This window comes from Molothrus aeneus, chromosome 5, assembly GCF_037042795.1.
Source record: "Molothrus aeneus isolate 106 chromosome 5, BPBGC_Maene_1.0, whole genome shotgun sequence".
In the NCBI taxonomy this organism is placed as follows: Eukaryota; Metazoa; Chordata; class Aves; order Passeriformes; family Icteridae; genus Molothrus; species Molothrus aeneus.
Genome location: NC_089650.1, coordinates 66,960,444 through 66,978,670, shown reverse-complemented (window position 1 = coordinate 66,978,670; position 18,227 = coordinate 66,960,444). Strand labels below are relative to the sequence as shown.

The 18,227-nt window shown below is 46.5% G+C and overlaps 2 protein-coding genes across 2 annotated transcripts; both read left to right on the top strand.

Moving 5' to 3' along the window:
• The first annotated feature begins 3,459 nt into the window (after window positions 1–3,459).
• LOC136557130 (endonuclease domain-containing 1 protein-like) lies at window positions 3,460–6,315 on the top strand. Its single transcript, XM_066550725.1, has 2 exons — window positions 3,460–3,744; window positions 5,776–6,315. Exons 1-2 carry the CDS (start codon window positions 3,460–3,462, stop codon window positions 6,313–6,315), a joined length of 825 nt encoding a protein of 274 aa, XP_066406822.1.
• A 2,195-nt stretch (window positions 6,316–8,510) lies between these two features.
• LOC136556721 (endonuclease domain-containing 1 protein-like) lies at window positions 8,511–14,916 on the top strand. Its single transcript, XM_066550089.1, has 3 exons — window positions 8,511–8,775; window positions 11,376–11,702; window positions 12,839–14,916. Exons 2-3 carry the CDS (start codon window positions 11,412–11,414, stop codon window positions 13,382–13,384), a joined length of 837 nt encoding a protein of 278 aa, XP_066406186.1. The 5' UTR covers window positions 8,511–8,775; window positions 11,376–11,411; the 3' UTR covers window positions 13,385–14,916.
• Window positions 14,917–18,227: the final 3,311 nt, after the last annotated feature.

Genomic DNA, 18,227 nt, shown 5'->3' with positions numbered 1-18,227 from the left:
ACCTTGGTAGCGTATCTGAGAGCAACTTCAAAGCACCCAAATCTCAATGGCATTTGGGAGTCCACATACATGGTTAAATCCTAATATACAAACATTTTCCAGGAAAAAAAAAAATCAAAGGAGGCTTTATAAGCAGGTTGTGTTAATAAGTAATGGTATTTCATCCTCCTAAGAATGTATCTCTATGAAACCACAGCATGGATTAATTTCTATACAGACCAACATGTGATTGAAATTGAAGTGCAGTTATGACTGCTGCCATAGCTTATGAGGAAGTGTGTTGTTATCACTGCATGGTGGAAAGAAGATTCCACAAATTCAGAATTCGGGCTCCAGAGCTGCATTAATATGCTGGGACTTCCATTTTACCTGAGGAACAACTGCAGAGTGTGAGAGACCAGAAGGGAAGGATAATCCAGGTTCTTGTTAATAGATCCCTTGGGGTGGGTCAGAATGAAACAACACTGAATGACCAGTGTTTTTAAGAATATATGTATGTAGAAGGGTTTATTTCAGAACAATTTGGTTTCAATAGAAAGGAGGTATGTAGTAATTTTGGTTAGTATTATTTTTATTAATATCAGTACTATATATCCATATATGTGTATATATATATCCATATTTTTGTTTTTTAAATATATATCTCCATATATCTCTGTATATATCTATTAAAATATCACTTAAGGAAATATATAAAGTAAAAAAAGAAAGAAAGGATAGGAGTAGAAAGACCTCACCTTCCATGGATCCAGGGACAAGATTTTATTGTTGCTATTTTGATGTCTGCTGGTTGAAGTGATGGTCACAGTGTTGATCCATCAGGTGTGGGGGGAAAATCCCCCCAACAAAAAGCCCAGTGAGTTAAAATATGCTCAGGCTGGGTGGAATGCCCAGATACCTCACCTGGGGGGGAGCTTTCAGTCCTTTGGTGGAAGGCCTCAGGAATGAGTCTGGGGACACATCAGGGGCTCTGTGATGGTTTATGACCTCTTCTCAGCTGCCTCTCACATCAGGGCAGGTGAGGCCTTTATGGCTCATCAGAAGGGATGAAAACCCTCAGGTGTGAATGTGACCTTCCCCAAGGGCAAGGGGTGGGAGTTCTACAGCTTAGCCAGCTGTTTAAGGGAGTACAACTGCCATGATAAAAACACCATCCTACCCCCACAGGGACTTCTCCCTTATCTGGCTGAAAACCTGCCTTGTAGCCTCCCATGGTGGTTGTTCAGAGGTTTTGCCACGTGAGGATCTGAAAGTGAAAATAATATACTCATTTTTGGTCTCCAAAGCCAAAAGAAACTGAAAGAGTGTAACCACAGGGAGCCTGACAGCTCTCAGCTGTGAGTGTTAGTAGCAGGGTGGTGCTTCATTGGTGGCAAGGAGGTGACCTTTCTGTCACCTCAGTATTACCTGATCTGCATGCACAGGGACCATGGCACTTGGTCTGGTAGAGTTAATGTAACCAAAGATATCCAAATCCCACACCAACTTTTTCAGCTGAACTGTACAATATTAAAAAAAGCTGTTGATCCTTGTGAGGAAAAAAATTGATTGAATAATTTATCTCCAAAATTCAAGGATTGCCATGAGCCAGCATTTGGAGTGTTGCATAGAAAGGCTTGAGGAAAATTGTTTAAAATGGAAAATGTACATCTGCTGTCTTTGGGGGGATTTAGTAACATAGTCAAGCTTTTATATCCTTACCTTTTCCTTGCACTTTTCTCCATGAAATTGATACTTTTCATATAGCTCTGGACAAGGGGTCTATTTTTTACATAGAAAATGTTCCTTGAGGGAGAGTTGCACAGCAGAGGTGCTTTAGGGTCACTTCTGGACACAGGGGAAGAACAGAAGAAGCAGCTATTGCCTTTCCTGTGAACCTCTAATCTTTGGTCTTATTGGGTCAGTGTTTACCCATCACTTGAAGCTCACTCTCATTTGTACACCTGGCAAAGGTGAACATGTGAATGCCCCATCCCTGGAAGTGTTCATGGCCAGGATGGATTGGACTTTGAGCAACCTGGTCTAGTGGAAGGTGTCAAAACAGGGGATTGGGAAATGGATGATCCCTAAGATCCCTCCCAGTCCAAACCATTCCACGATTCTTTCTGTGATTCCATGAACATACCTGGCATACAAGGTGAGACCTGCCTGTATCACCTACCTGGCTGATGTAAAGAGTGCTGGCCTTGAGGTGCCTACACTCCCTCTCTGTACTCACTCACAGATCCTGCCTGTGGCCATGGGATCTTTGCTGCCCTTGAAGGAGAACAGTCCAGAAGAGCACAAATCTCCTCAATCCATCTGTCCAAGCAACATTCCTGTTTCTTGCGTTTTGCTTTCTCACGTGCATTTTGTTTTCTCACGTGCATTTGGCTTCTGTGATTTACTTTGCCCTGAAGACCTGCAGCCCTCCACGTACTTAGTATCTCTTCAGCTATTCACTTCCTTTTTCCACAGGGACTGAAAACTCAGGAGAAGGCTTTGATGACATGTCATTTTTTTTCAGTAGAATCACAGCATCATTTAGGTTGGAAAAGATGTCCAAGATCATCAAGTCACACCTTTGATCAATCACCACCTTGTCACTCAGACCATGGCACTGAGTGCCACGTCCAGTCATTAAAGTAGAAACAGTACTGCCCTCTGGTTCAAAACCCCCCTTTAACACCACTGCAGTCATAAGAGCTGTTTCCATTTCCCTGCATTTGCTCACCTACTTCCCAGCTTGCTCTGCTTTACCATGAGGTGGGACTGCTGCATTTAGCATCTGACAGAAAGAAAACTGAGGGAGAAATCAGGAGAACATCCACTGGGAGAAGACAGATCCAGACTTCAAAACAATTTCACTAAAAAAGTGCTGTAAATCCTGTTAAGTTTTTTTTTTTTTTACCATGATATGGAAAACTTACCAAAAGTACTTCATGTAGGAATTTCTGATTTCACAACTATAAAAAGACTGGAAGATCCAACAGAATTGTTTACAAGTAGAAGAAATGGAGGTTTTTCTTATGGAACAGACCACAGGGGAGTTGGATCAGCAGAGCTCACTGAACATCTCTCATCCAGAAAGTACACAGATCAGGGCAACATGTAGGCAGTGCCTCCACTAACTTGAAAGGCAGAGAAGATCCTGTAAATAGGTACTGGAGCAGAGATTTTTATTAAAAAACAGTGAAATGTAAAACCATGAGCTCACAGACCTCAGGACTTGTTTGAGAGATTTATTACTTCATAACCATATCTGTTATAACAACCAACACATTATTACTGTATTCCTGGAGTTTTGGAATTGGAGGAAAATGAATCCAGTTTAGTTGTCAATGAATGAGCAGTGGAAATAGACAGCTCCTCTGCCAGCTATGTCCCACCTGCACAGCCCATTATCAGCTCTCCCAGCTGAGTGTCCCTCTGCATTTGCCTTCCAGGGGAGCAAGAGCCCTTCACTGAAATCCTGCCACCATGCTGGGGCTGCTGCTGCTGCTGCAGGTGTTGGCCAGCTGCCTCTGGCTGGGACACAGCGAGGTGGTGAACTCCTTTACAAGTTGTCCTCAGTTCTTCTATGCACAGATTCCCCCAAATAATGCCCTGAATCCAAGGAACCCAGCCTGGATCTGTCAGCGCTTCAGGAACTCGTATCACTATGCCACCCTGTACGACAGAGACAAGAGGATTCCAGTGTACTCTGCTTACATCTACCAGCCTGGACCAGGAAGCAGATCTAATTCGTGGTATGCTGAGCCTCAGGTGGGTGTCTCTCTTACAGCACATCACCCTCCAGCCACTGAGAGATGAGCTGCAGCATTCAACCCAACTTTTCTATTTCCTCCCACTTCCCTTACACACATGCACACATGTACACGTGGACACACTGGACAAGATTCTTGTAATTGAACTTCAAACACCTGCACCACATGGTTCCTCTGATGCACCTGAGACATCAGCAGGAGCATGAGATGAATCACATCCCAAAGGTGCCCAGCTCTCTGCCTTCACCTGACAGGAACAGCAAATCCCATTACTTGGCATGACATGACAAAGTCAAATGCTTCCCCTGCCTGTGCCCTGCTGTGCTGGGTGCCCAAGTGATGGGGAAAAGGCATCCAGGAGAGGCTAAACTTGAGGGACCAACAGTCCTGCTGGGATCTGATCCCCACTTTGCCCTGAGCAGTTCTGCATCCCTGGCAGAGCTTATCTGCTCCCAGTGAAGAGTTAAACAGGCTTTGTGATTGGTGTGATAGAAACGACGGGAAATTCAGAAGGGGGTGAGATGGCCCAGGGACAAAGCCTGGAGGGAAAAGGCACTGGAGATGTGAGGGCCAGGTTAACTGTGCAGGGATTTCTGGAGTGACATTTCTGGCACTGCAAAGTGAGGAGCATCAGTGTTGGTCCAGTCACAAGGGTGTGACCTCCATCCACAGGCAGTGACCCCGAGCACCTTTGGCTCAGGCTTGGTCCGGAAGGATCCAGCAGACAGACAGAACTGCACAAGCTCTAGAGGAGACAAATCTCCTTCAAGACAAACTTCAGTAAGACAGGCCAGGCCAATTAAGGAACAGAAGAACAACAAATTCTGGACCTTTCTAGGAGAAGTATAGGAGGAGAGTTTTTGGTGAAAATGTGCAAGATCATAATGTCCCATTCCAGAGGAAGGCTAAATATGCTTCCCTAAAAATGAACAACAAGTGTTGAAGTTATGAAAAAAATAACCATTTGTACTTGTTACTCACATGAACATGAGGAACTAATTTGGTCTTGCACCACTGCAGCCTCCTCGTTAGGGAGGGATAAAAACTTCTGTCTTTTTGGAGAATCATAGAATCATAGAGTGGTTTCTGTTGAAAGGAACCTTAAATATCATCTCGATCCAAACCCCCCGCATGGTACAGACCACATGCCACCAGGCCAGCATGCTCCAAACCCCTCACTGGCCTTATGTTCCTAGACCCTGTACACAGGATACCTGAAAAACCTTGGATTTTGGTCACTTTCTCCAGAGGCATTTTTGGAGTATTTAGTTTTCAGAGGAGTCTTTTTGGATTACAACCTCCTCTGAAAAGCTGATGTTTTTTATTTTCATATCAATGATGCTGCAGAAAATTCTCCCTGGCCCAGATCAGCTCTGAGACACATTCCCAGCACTGCTGGAACAGATTCCATTCACAGTGCGATCTTTTTGCTTACTGAGCAAAACTGTTCCTCCTTGAATGAACTGTAGCCCTCCCAGGGAAACCTCAGCTCCAGGACTGATTTCTTGACACTTCTCCCTGTGTATGGGGTTCCAGGAGGCAAGCTCTGGTGTTCCAGGACTGGGGTACACCTGTAGCAACCCCACATAAAATCACAGAATCACAGTGTGGTGTGAGGGGATCCAGGGAGAGCCCTGGGCAGATTTGCGCTGTGGAGGCAGGAGGAAAGGGAAGTAGATTTGGCAGGGGAGGTGAATCACCAAAGTCACCTTTCAATCCTAGGAGTGGGGAATGCTCCTTGTCTCGTGCATCCAACCATGCTCCCAGCACAGGCTGCAGGCTGGATCACAAAGGTCACAAGTCAAACTGAGAGCAGTAGAGCAGTCATATTCTGAGCTGCTTGCTCTTTAAAGCTTTTGTGTTCATGCAGGAGGGCCATGTGTATGATTTCTCTCAGATTCCTACATTTTCATACACTGAGACGACAAAAAATGGGATCTTGCCCATCAGAGACTTCTGCTCCAGGATAATCTGTTTAATTCTATGCATCCTCAGTACTGACACCTTTTCCCCTTCTTACCCTGTCAAGCTGATCAACCCAGCTTATTCCAGGGATATAGATACAGAGATGTCCATCCGTAATCGATACAAGATCACTCTACAGCAAATTGGCCAGAGTCAGGCTATCAACCAAGACTACAACAATCTCCAGGGTTTGGACCGTGGTCATTTGAGCCCCAGTGGCCACCAAAGTGGCAACAACAGCAAGTGGGCTACCTTCACCCTCACCAACATAGTGCCCCAGAACAGCACACTCAACAAGGGCCAGTGGAAAGACTACGAGAATCAAACGATGGCTCAGAATACCCAGGGCTGTACAACGACCTACGTGATCACGGGTGCTGTGCCTGGGAACACCTACATCTCCAATAACAGGGTTAATGTGCCCAGCCACATCTGGTCGGCTGCCTGCTGCCAGACCAACGCCAGCAGGAGGACTTGGGCGGTCATTGCTGGAAACAACATGAACCGGGTGCAGAACCTCACAAGGGCACAACTGGAGGCCAACTTGACACAGCTCTATGGGAGGGGACAGGTTTCTCTGTTCCACAGTGCCTGTCCCCCCTAACAAACCTCATATCCTGTGTGTAAAAGGCTCATGAGCTTTTCCCACATGCCATTAGAATCACAGAATTCTTTGTGTTTTATGGGACTTCAAAGATCATCTTGTTCCATCCCTTTCCTTTTGCAGGGACACCTTCCACTACACCAGGTTGCTCCAAGCCGCATCCAACCTGGCCTTGAACACTTCCAGGGATGGCACAGCCACAGCTTCTCTGCTCACCCTGTGACAGGGCCTCACCACCCCCTCAGTATAGAATTTCTCCCTAACATCTCGTGTAACCCTGCCCTTTGTCAGTGTGAAACCATTCCCTCTTGTCCTGTCACTCCATGCCCTTGTCCAAAAGCCCTCTCCAGATCTCTTGGTGAACTTCTAGGTAGTGGAAGGGGATTGAACTTCTCTCCACAGCCTTTTCTTGTCAAGGCTGAACACACTCAGCTATCTCAGCCTGTCTCCAGAACAGAGATGTTCTAGACCTTGAAACATCTTCGTGGCCTCCACTGGACTCCACTCCAGTATAATTTTAGTCCTTCTCTTGTTGTGGGCACCAGACCTGGACACAGCACTCCAGGTGCAAGGACAAGATTCTGGAAAACCTGCTCTAGATGACCCTCCTTGACCAAGGATATGGACTAGAAGATTTTGAGTGGTCCCTCCCACACTCAACAATTCAGTGATAACGTGATCCTGAGACATGCTTTTGTTTGCTTGCTTTTGAAACTGTACCTTGAGAGCAGCACCTGTGGTATCAGACATGCAGGATGAGGCATTAGATATAAAGGAAGCTTTGAGCAGCCAAAGATAAACTTCTGTGATGCACTGTTTGGATACCTTAATTCTCTGCCCTGCTTCTGAAGCTTTTCTGCAAAATTACAGGGAACTGATTTGGGGAAATGTGTTCAATATATTCAGTGTATTCAATGTATTCAATGTATTCAATGTCATAATCAAAAGATCATCACAGGACAGATCATTTACTTCTTGAGTAGTTCACAATAAAAATTATTTGCTGCAGTGCTGGTTTGCAGGGTCATCTCATGTATAATCCACAAGTTCCTTCTTGCTGAAATTTCTACTACCAATAATGTCACAGTTCCCCAGACATCAGTGCTATTTGAGGCTGAAAGACATCCCAGTACCTCGGGGGCTGCCTCTGATTTGCTCACTCACCTCTGCACACTGGCTGGGGCTTGAGACCACACTCATCCTCATTCCTGCTCATCCCATGTCCACTGCTTCAGCTTTCCAGGCTCTGGAACTATGAGTGATTGACCAACCCCATGAATCCCACCTCCATCACCTCCTTGGGCTGTCCTGGGGACTGTTATCCCTGGCAGTACCCAGAAATGTCCTGTCCTCCACAGCAAGCTTGTGAAATACTTGGGAAGCCAAAAAGAAGAAGGAATCAGTTTCACAGAATTACCGAATGATGGAATTCAAGGTTGAAATAGACCTTGAAGGTCATCCTGTCACACCATCCCCTCAGAACTACCACTGTAAACCTTAAACCACTAATCCATATCACCCAGTGCCAAATCCAAATGCCTCTGAAACACCTCCAGGGATGGTGACTCCAGCACCTCTCTGGGCAACCTTTTCCACTGTCTCACAACATGACAGTTAAAAGTGTTTTTTCTGACATCTAATATGAATTTCCCCTGTCTCATCTTAAAGCCTTTTCCTCTAGTCCTCTCACTACTGGCTTGGTAGAAGAGACCAATTTCAACCTCATTACAACCTCCTTTAAGGCAATTGTAGAGTGCCCTGAGCCTGCTCTTTTTGAAAAAAGATCTAATCCTAACATCTAATCTAGCTCTGCCTTCTGTCAGTTTAAAGCTGCTCCCTGTTGTCCTGTCACTCCAAACCTTTCTCAAAAGCTCCTCTCCATGTGAACCACTCTCAGGCACTGAAGGAGCTCTAAGGTCTCCCAGAGCCTTCTCAGCAGAAGGCTTTGCATGAATAAGGGTTCTTACAAAGCCTTTGCAATCAGGCAAGGGAAAATATGCAGCCTGACCCTACTAATTGTGTTCTGAGAGGCTGCAGAAGAGCAGACTGTGAACATCTGGGTGTACTCAGAGACAGGCCAGTCAGTCTAATGCCACAAGAGATGTTCTGCCAGGAACAGAAACACATGTAGGTCCCCGTTCATGGGGAATGAGGAAATGAACAGATCAGTCACCAGACCCAGTTATTTTCTCCTGACACATGATGCTGCAAGAACGTGGGAGAAATCCTGAGGAAATTGCAAATAGCAACTGCCACCCCACTTCAGGGTGGTCATGAACGAATCTCCTTGAATAATAACAGAAAACCTTTCTTTTCAGTGAAATTCCCTGTTTATGACAACGGGCAGATTTATGACCAGGTATACATTGCACTGGGACTCCTGAGGGATCAGCCAAGTGTTTCTCCAGGGAGAAGAAGAAAGGAATTCTTCAGCTGCCTGTTCTGAGACTCTGCTTCAAGGTAAGCTCCTGCTCCTTTCTCACCATTTACTCCAATATTTAAAGACTTCCCTGAGCTTTGAAATAAATATATATAGGCAAAGCCTAGGTCAGAGTTGCTGAGTTCCAACATCTGCTCTCCAAGGAGCAAGGAGAGTTTATGCATACACTGAATTTTGCAGCTCTTTAACACTTTCTGTAAAGGAGGACAGAAGGAATGATTTGGGAAAGAAACTCAAGCCAAGTCACCTGGAAAATTAACACCAAACTGTTCAGTAAGAAGGAGGGGTGAGTTTATTGAGCACTTAAACTCCACCCATGACCTTGCAAGAGGCCTCCAGACAAACACAGGTGGCTGAACTCCTGGACAAACTCCCTCTAAACACTGTGGGAAATCTAACAACTCTGCCTACTTGGAGATCATATAGACACAGCCAGTCTGAGACTGCAGCAGAGGCATTTGAGACTCCTCTGCCACTTTGGGGCTCGAGCAGAATCCTGGGCCGCTCTTTCCCACGGTAGGCTGGTTTCTGTATATCTGATATTAAGTTAGACATTAAGTTAGTTAAATATATTTTAAGCATGTGAAGGGGGTCATACAAAAAGACTTTTCAGGAACTTCTCTACTTGATTTGGGGCAGCTTTGGGCATGTTCTGCAGAATACTGTAAAAAGTCACCATTTGTTGTTCCTGTTCTTAGTTTCCAGCTTACTGATCCAGGGTTGCTAAAGAGAAAAAGGACCAGATGTCTTGCATCAGAGCCAAGGGTATATGTAGCTTAATACCCCAATGTCAGCTGAGAGGCAGGACCCCAGGTGGATGATTTGGGGTTCAGTATTGGGTCTGAGTGGAAGAGCTGAGTGTCTGTGGGAACCTGGATGGGGCCAGAGAGCTGCAGGAAGTGCAGCACTGCTGTTCTTTGCCTGCCCAATGCCCCATGAGATTAAAGCCCAGCTCAGCATGGCAGGGGCTGAGCAGAGTCCGTGCCCAGGTGCAGGTGTCTGCTGGGGGAAGGTGCTGAGAGCAGGAGGGAGTGAGAATGGCCTGAAACTGAGTCAGGGAAGATTTAAGCTGGATATCAGGAAGAAGTTTTTCACCCAGAGGGTGGTTGAGCCCTGAAACAGGCTCCCCTGGGAAGTGGTCACATCACCACACCTGCCTGAGTACAAAACGTGTTTGCACAAAACTGTCAGGAACATGGTTGGCTTTCTGGGGCTGTGCTGGGCAGGGCCAGAAGTTGGACCCAATGATCCTGATGAGTCCATTCCAACTCAGCATGTTCTGTGATTCTATGAGATCATGTTTGTAAGTTGGGGCTTCCCAGCCCTGTTTTGTCAAAGGGTTTTTTTCTCCAGTGCCAGTGCAAAGCTGAGCTTTGAGCTCAACTGAAATAGGCTGGAAAAGGTGACCTTGTCCCAGTGCCGTATCTCAGTTCCATGATAACTTTGCCATAAGAGCTATTTAGGCATTGGGTGAGTTTGGAACACCCCTCAGACAGACTATGCCCCCACCATTGCCTTCTCTGGCCACCTAAAACCTATTTTAGATTTCATCCTCTCATGTGGAAAAGGGAGATGTACTCAAACCTTCAGTGTGTGTTCAGTCTGTTACTGCCACATGAAAGCCAAAACCCTTCTCAGCCTGTTGGTGTCCTGTGGTAGGGACCCTTCAGTGACCAGTTCTCTGGGTTGGAGGGTTTGACTGACTTGTTCAGGGTCACACACCAACCAGAGAAAGCCCTCCTGGGTCTCCACACCTTTACCCACTGCCAGAAACTGCCAGTGCCCCTGGAGGACTCACTTTAACTCTTTACAGAATAACACTATTAATAAAACTGTGACAGGTTGAGGTTTGAGGCTTGCCAGTGAAAGACAGCAAAGAGATATTCAAAGTGAGATGTTAATTCAGAACAACATACTAAGAAGCTTTAATCCCTAGCAAAAGCTGGCTTGAGGTAATCATTCAGCATGCTTAAAGTAGGATTCTTACCCAATAGGCATCTCTAAGAGAGGGAAGGCAGGTTCAGCCCATCAACTGACCCCAGAAGTTACAATGGAGTCTTCCATAACTTCTCTCCATTTTTAATTCACTTTTATACTATTTCTTTACATTTAGATGATGTTTGCATGTAGTCATACATCTTTCTCAGTGAGAGGTTCTCATGCCTTGAGGGTGAATATCTCAGTAAAGTACCTGCAGTAACCTTGGGACGGGGATGTACATCAGTCCAAGGAGAGGAATTTTGCCATGGTTGCTGATTCAGCAGCAGGACATCTTCATTTGTCTCCCATGGTTTTCAGTTGTCACACAGATTATCAGCTAGAAAATGTCACCAAGGTGTCTCCTCTGCAAGGGTTTTGACAGAGCCTGGCCATGGTGTCTCCACTCCACCTGCTGTTTAGGCCCACCTTAGATTTAGTCCTCCTTGTGTGTGGGAGGCCAGGTATGCTGACTGTGTTTCATCCAGGGAAGAGCAACTGTATTTTCTCCTGTAACACTATCCTTTTATCCCCAGTCATCTCCCTGCACAACCCCACAGCACTGATGATTTTTCCAAATCCAGGAGGACAGAAGTTACCCTCTCCTTGGTCTCTCATAGTCCCCTCTGCATTTGCCTTCCAGGGGAGCGCAAGAGCCCTTCACTGAAATCCTGCCACCATGCTGGGGCTGCTGCTGCTGCTGCTGCAGGTGTTGGCCAGCTGCCTCTGGCTGGGACACAGTGAGGTGGTCAAGTCCTTTGAAACTTCATGTCCTCAGTTTTTTTTCCGGGAGATCCCCCCGAATGATGCCCTGGAGCCACAGAAACCAGCCTGGATCTGTCAGCGCTACAAGAACCAGTATTACTTTGCCACCCTGTATGACAGGAAGATGCGTATTCCTGTCTACTCTGCTTACATCTACCAGCCTGGACCGGGAAAAAGACCTAAAATTTGGCTGGTTGAGCCCCAGGTGAGTGTCTCTCTTACAGCACATCACCCTCCAGTCATTAAAAGCAATATTAAAATAACCATTTCTATTTTGTTCCAACCCACTATGCAATACAAATGGACACACTGGACAGGATTCTCTTCACTGAACTTCAAACATCTTCATCACATGATTCCTCTGATGCATCTGAGACATCAGCAGGAACATGAGATGAATCACATCCCAAAGGTGCCCAGCTCTCTGCCTTCACCTGACAGGAACAGCAAATCCCATTACTTGACATGACATGACAAAGTCAAATGCTTCCCTTGCCTGTGCCCTGCTGTGCTGGGTGCCCAAGTGATGGGGAAAAGGCATCCAGGAGAGGCTAAACTTGAGGGACCAACAGTCCTGCTGGGATCTGATCCCCACTTTGCCCTGAGCAGTTCTGCATCCCTGGCAGAGCTTATCTGCTCCCAGTGAAGAGTCAAACAGGCTTTGTGAGTGGTGTGATAGAAGTGAGGAGAAACTCAGAAGGAGGTGAGATGTCCCAGGGACAAAGCCTGGAGGGAAAAGACACTGGAGATGAGAGGGCCAGGTTAACTGTGCAGGGATTTCTGGAGTGACATTTCTGGCACTGCAAAGTGAGGAGCATCAGTGATGGTCCAGTCACAAGGGTGTGACCTCCATCCATGGGCAGTGACCCCTGAGCACCTTTGGCTCAGGCTTGGTCCAGAAGGATCCAGGAGACAGACAGAACTCCAAAACCAACAGAGATCTCCCAGATGTCCTTCAGTCAAACTTCAGAACTTTAGAAAACAGGCCAAGGCAATAATAGGCACAAAAAGAGGAAATTAATGTCATTGCTAAGGACAGAGGGGCAGGAATGATTTAGGTGAAAATGAACCACAGAAGAAACCCATATACAGTGTTCCAAAGGAAAGCTAAATATAATGCACTAAATGTGAAATTAATTTCTGAAACAAACAAAAAAAAAATGCAGTTTGATTGCACTTTGAGTTCCTCATAGGAATTCAAACAACTAATCTGGTATTGTACCATATCAGGGGCAGACAAAAAACAGGATCTTGACACTCAGAGACTTCTGCTCTAGGGAAATCTGTTCAGTTATGCTCATCCCCAGTACTAACACCTTTTTCTCTTTATTTCCTGTCAAGCTGATTGGCCCAGCTTATCCCAAAACTATGGAAAAAGAGTGGACAGTCTTAAATCAATACAATGTCACCTTGGAGAAACTCAGCCAGAGCCAGGCTATCCTTCATGACTACAAGAACCTGACAGGTTTGAACAGGGGCCATTTGAACCCTAATGGCCACCACGATGACTACAGCAGCAGGGTGGCCACCTTCACCCTCACCAACATAGTGCCCCAGGATGAGAAACTCAACGGCGGCGCCTGGAACAACTACGAGCAGCAAACGATGATCAGGAGAACCCAGGGCTGTAAAACCACCTATGTCATTGTGGGTGCTGTGCCTGGGAACAACTACATTGCCAAGGGGAGGGTTAATAAACCCAGCCACCTCTGGTCAGCTGCCTGCTGCGTGGTGGACAACAACTACATAAAGGCTTGGGCGGTCATCGCTGAGAACGACAGGAACCAGGTTGAGCTCCTCACATTGGGGGAGCTGGAGGACACGTTAACTGAGCTCTATGGGAGGGGACAGGTTTCCCTGTTTGACAGTGACTGTCCCCGAGAATAAGCCTCACATCCTAGCTGGAACAGGCTCAGGAGCTTTTGCCATATGTCACAGAATCACAGAAAGGTTTCGGTTTCAAGGAATTTCAAAGACCATCCCTGTAGTCTCAGTCTCAGCTCCTGAGCCATGGGCAGGGACACCTTCCACTATCCTTGGTGGCTCCAAGCCCTGTCCTGGGCTAGTAAGTTTCTTTGTTATGAAATTGTGGTGTTATAAGTTCAAATTTGTTTGTTCCAGTTGTCCCCCATACATATTGGCTTGTCCCTGAGCAATGTCCACCCACTCCCCTGTCCATCTTCCTAAAGACCAACCCCTTATTCCAGAATCTTCCCTGCCACTCAGGGAGACCCTGCCCTCCTCCTTTGTCCATCACAGAAATCCCACCTTTGTTTCCAGAAACTTCTGTGTCCATCCTGGATCCCTGGAATGCCTATTGGTCTGCTTGGCCTGCTCTCCTCCCCTGTTGTGTCCCACTGGATGCCATGATGTACACCCCACCTTGTGCCCCCCCCCCAGGTGTTTCACCATTGGTCCAAGTTTGTATCCTCCCCATGTTCCCTCCCCCATACTTATGATGCTGTTACCCTGTTGGAACTGTCACTTGTTCCTGGATCCTGTCAGATTGAAGCCTTTTGAGAACCTATACAAGTGATCCCTCTTTTTTCCTTCCCTCTGGACTCCTTGACTCAGGATTCTAGCAGCAGCTGCACAGAGCAGCTTTGCTGCCTCTGAGGGTGAGGCAGCCCTGCTTTACTGACACCCAGAGTGGGGCAGACAGGGAGCAGCCACTCTTGGCACGGGCCAGGAGCTTGGGCTAGCTGTGGTCATCTCCAAGTGGTCAGCCTGTGTCACTGTCCAACCTGGCTTTGAACACTTCAGGGATGGAGCAGTCACAACTCTTTTGGACAACCTATGCCAGGGCCTCACTATTCTCACAGTAAAGAATTTCTTCTTAACCTTTAATTTGACCCTGTCTGCTTTCAATTTAAATCCATTCCCTCTTGTCCTGTCACTCCATACCATGGTCCAAAGTCCTTTTCTCATTTAAAACCATTTAGATACTATAAGGTGTCCAAATTCTCCCAAGAGTCCTTTCTCCAGGCTCCCTCACCTTCAGCTCTCTCACTCTCTCTCCAGAGCAGATGTGCTCCAGGTCTTGGAGCATCTTTGTGGCCTCCTCTGGACCCCACTCCAACAGCTTTGCCACCTTCTTCTGTTGTGGATCCCAGAGCTGGAGGCAGCCCTGCAGGTGAGGACTTACCAGAGCAGAATAGAGGGGGACAAATGGACTGTAGAAGGGAGCAAGACGACCCAAGGCTCCCAAAGATCTCTGATTCATTTCCAGGGAGGTCTAAGAGAGCAGACTTCACACGATATTTATGTTACGTTAGGAAGTGAGAAACCTGTTTTCAGGTCAGGAAAATTCATATATAAAAGGATACCCTCTGCCACTTGCTTATAGAGTAGTTTAGGGACTAACATAACAATTTCCATGACAAGTGTGTAATTTACTAATAAAACTTTGTGGAATTTTACATATCTTCTGATTTTTGTTGTTCCTTTTGACCATGGACATTTAGGGATCTTGGGGGGAGTCCCTTTTCCTTGAAAATGGTTTTGTGGGCAAATGGGAGCTTCAGGCAAAGGTTAATAGAGAAACTTTCCTGTTGAGTCATGAGCTGCAGAAAGGACTCCCTGGCTTGGTAAACTCCTTCTCAGGGAACTGGATCCAATCTTAGCCCCAGATTTTGTCAGTTGTTTCCATCTAGAGGATTATATAGATGTAATTGAAACTTTATACAACTTGTCCCATAGGTTTGAGGATTGCAAATTATGCATATTTATGTAATTATATATGATTTAGGATTATAATGATAAGGCAAAAATATGTTAATCGGAATTATTTTTTAGTTCACAGTATGGAAGCTATAGCTATTAGTATAATATTGTGCACTATGAAGCAATATGGAAGCAAATATATTAAAGCAGTTATATTAAAACCAGCAAAAACAATTAAATAGAGATCATGACCATGATTAAATCATGACCATGATTAAATCTCGTTGGCTCAGCCTTCAGATGTGATCTTGAGAGGCATCTCCACTCCAAGGAGGAATCTCCACACACACACTCCAGGAGGGTGTGTGCCGGGTGTGCAAGAGCTAAAGAGAGCAAAAGCCAGTCTCTACTTCACATCAACAACGATGTTCAGACACTTCCTGGGAAGCAGGGCACAATTCCTCTAGAAGGCCAGCATTGAAAACTCACAACACAACCCTCCTTCATTCTCTCTCCCTCAGCTTATATATCTAAGCTGAAGTCATATGGTATGAAATATCCCTTTGGCTAATTTAGGTCAGCTGGCCTAGTTGTGTCCCCTCCCAGGATCTTGCCCACTCCCATCCTCTTTGATGGGGGAAGGAATGTCAGAGGGACGGTGTTGCTTTGCAGTAGCCAAAACACTGGTCTCTTATCAATACTGTCCAGCTACCAGCACAGCAATGCAAGGCCTCTGACCTTCACCTTGCTCAGTCCCAACACAGGCATTCACAATAAAGTTTATTTGCTGCAGTGCTGGATTGCAGAGTCACCTCAACTATAAACCACAAGTTGCTTCCCACTGAAATTTCCACCAGCAGAAAAGTCACAGTGCCCATCCTCGCAGGAGGTTCAGTGTCCAAACACAACCAGAGGATGCCATAACACCTGCAAAAGTGTCAGCATCACACTCCACATACTTCTACAACAAGTGAGGATGAAAAAGTGAGTCAGGGTGCCAACAGGTCACACAAGATATCCCCATGGCTCCTGCAATGAGACTGTAACTTTGATGTCCTTACTCTTGATCCTTTGTGGGTGGGGTCCTGTGCAACAGAGTCCAATGGGTTCTGTGAGTTGAGGATTAGGTGGGGTTGCCCCACTTTTCCCCTGGGAGGGATTTTACACTGGGTCATGCAGCACTGTGGAGTTGGAGTGACACTTTGGGGATATTTGATGGTTTATGGCCCCTTCTAATGATGTGACCACTGTTGGGCCCTATCAGAAAAGAGGAATTTGCCACACCTCCAGCAGATCTGCTTCTTTTCAGCCTTCTTCTCCCTCATTCTGGCTAAACCCCAGTTGGTTAAAGACATCAGTCCCAGGTTAACAGAGACAAAAGAAACCACAGGATTCAACCAGTTTCTTTAAACCAACTTTGGTCTAACACATTTCTTCTGGATATTTCTGGTTGTAACAACCAACTCGTCATTCTATTATTCCTGGACTTTTGGAAACAGAAGAAAATGAGTCCAGTTTAGCTGTAAATGAATGAATGGTCATTGAAACGCAGAATATTTGGGGTTGGAAAGGACCTTAATGACCAGCTACATCCTTGCCCTCCCATAGGCAGGGACACCTTCCACTATCCCAGGTTGCTCCAAGCCCCAGCCAGCCTGGCCATGGACACTTGCAGGCATGGGGCAGGCTCAGCTTCTGTGGGCAACCTGTGCTGGGGCATCACCACCCCACAGTCACAAATACCTTCCTAATATCGAGTCTAAACCTTCACTCCTTCCATTCCAAGCCCTTTCAGCTTGTCCCAAAGGTGTGGTTTAACCCCAGGCAGCAGCCACGCCCCACGCAGCCGCTCCCTCCCTCCCCAACCACCGGGAGCAGGGAGAGAACTGGAAGGGGAAAAGCTGGAACACTCCTGGGTAGAGATAGAGACAGTTTAACAGGGAAATCAAAGGCTGTGAACACAAGCAAAGCACATCAAGGAATTCCTTCACCATTTCCAATGGATAGAAAGGTGTTCAGCCACCTCCAGGAGAGCAGGGCCCCTCACACTTACCTGGGAAGACAAAACCCAGCATCAAAACCCACCACTCCAAATGCCCCCTCCTTCCTCCTCCTTCCCCTCACTTTATATGCTCAGCATGATGTGCCATGCTCTGGAATATCCTCTGGTCAGTTGTGTTCACCTGTCCTGGCTGTGTCTCCTCCCAAGCTCCCAAGTACCCCCAGCCTCCTTGCCAGCCTGGCAGTACAAAAAGCACAAAAGGCCTTGGCCTGTGGAAGCTCTGCCCAGCAATACCAGAAACATCTCTGTGTTACCAACTCTGTGTTCAGCACAACTCCAAAACACAGCCCCACTCCTGCCACTGACAAAAACATTAACCCTGAACCCAGCACACCTATCAGCTCCAAACCCTTGTGCAAAGTCTGTCTGCAGCTCTCCTGTAGACTCCTAAAGTACTGGCAGGTGCTCTGAGGTATCCCCAGAGCCTTCTCCTTCCCAGACTGCTGGGATGGAGCTGTCACACAGCCATGGCAACCAGGCAAGAGAGTATGTGTAGCCTGGCCATGGGCATGATGTTCTGGGAGGCTGCAGAAGGACAGAGTGTGAATATCTGAGTGTATCAGAGTCAGGCCAGTCCATCCAATGTCCCCAGAGCTGTTCTGTGGGGAGCAGAAACACGTGTAGGTGCTGGAGCAGCAGCAGCTGCAGCTGGTGGCACTGAGGAAATGATCAAGGAAGCCACCAGACCCTGTTAGCTGACCCTGACATGCCATGCTGCAAGGCAGCAAATTTGGGAGAAATTCTGAGGAAACTAAAACAATGTCAACATCTTTCAGAGTGGGTGTGAACAAAATCCCTAAATAAAAATAGAAAACTTCTCTTTTCTCTGGAATTCACTGTTTACAAGAAAGGGCAACTTCATGACTGGGTGGATAGTTAACTGATCCTGACATACCATGCTGCAAGTCAGCAACGTTGGGAGAAATTCTGGGGAAACTATGACAAACAACAGTCAGCACATTTCAGGGTGGGTGTGCACATACCCCCTGAATAAAAATAGAAAAC

What these genes read in the sequence shown, in the direction of transcription:
- LOC136557130 (XM_066550725.1), top strand. Translation starts at nt 3,460, where the DNA reads ATGCTGGGGCTGCTGCTGCTGCTGCAGGTGTTGGCCAGCTGCCTCTGG. An exon ending in CGTGGTATGCTGAGCCTCAG is followed by an intron (nt 3,745 to 5,775) that starts GTGGGTGTCTCT and finishes TACCCTGTCAAG; the next exon opens with CTGATCAACCCAGCTTATTC.
- LOC136556721 (XM_066550089.1), top strand. Translation starts at nt 11,412, where the DNA reads ATGCTGGGGCTGCTGCTGCTGCTGCTGCAGGTGTTGGCCAGCTGCCTC. An exon ending in TTTGGCTGGTTGAGCCCCAG is followed by an intron (nt 11,703 to 12,838) that starts GTGAGTGTCTCT and finishes TTTCCTGTCAAG; the next exon opens with CTGATTGGCCCAGCTTATCC.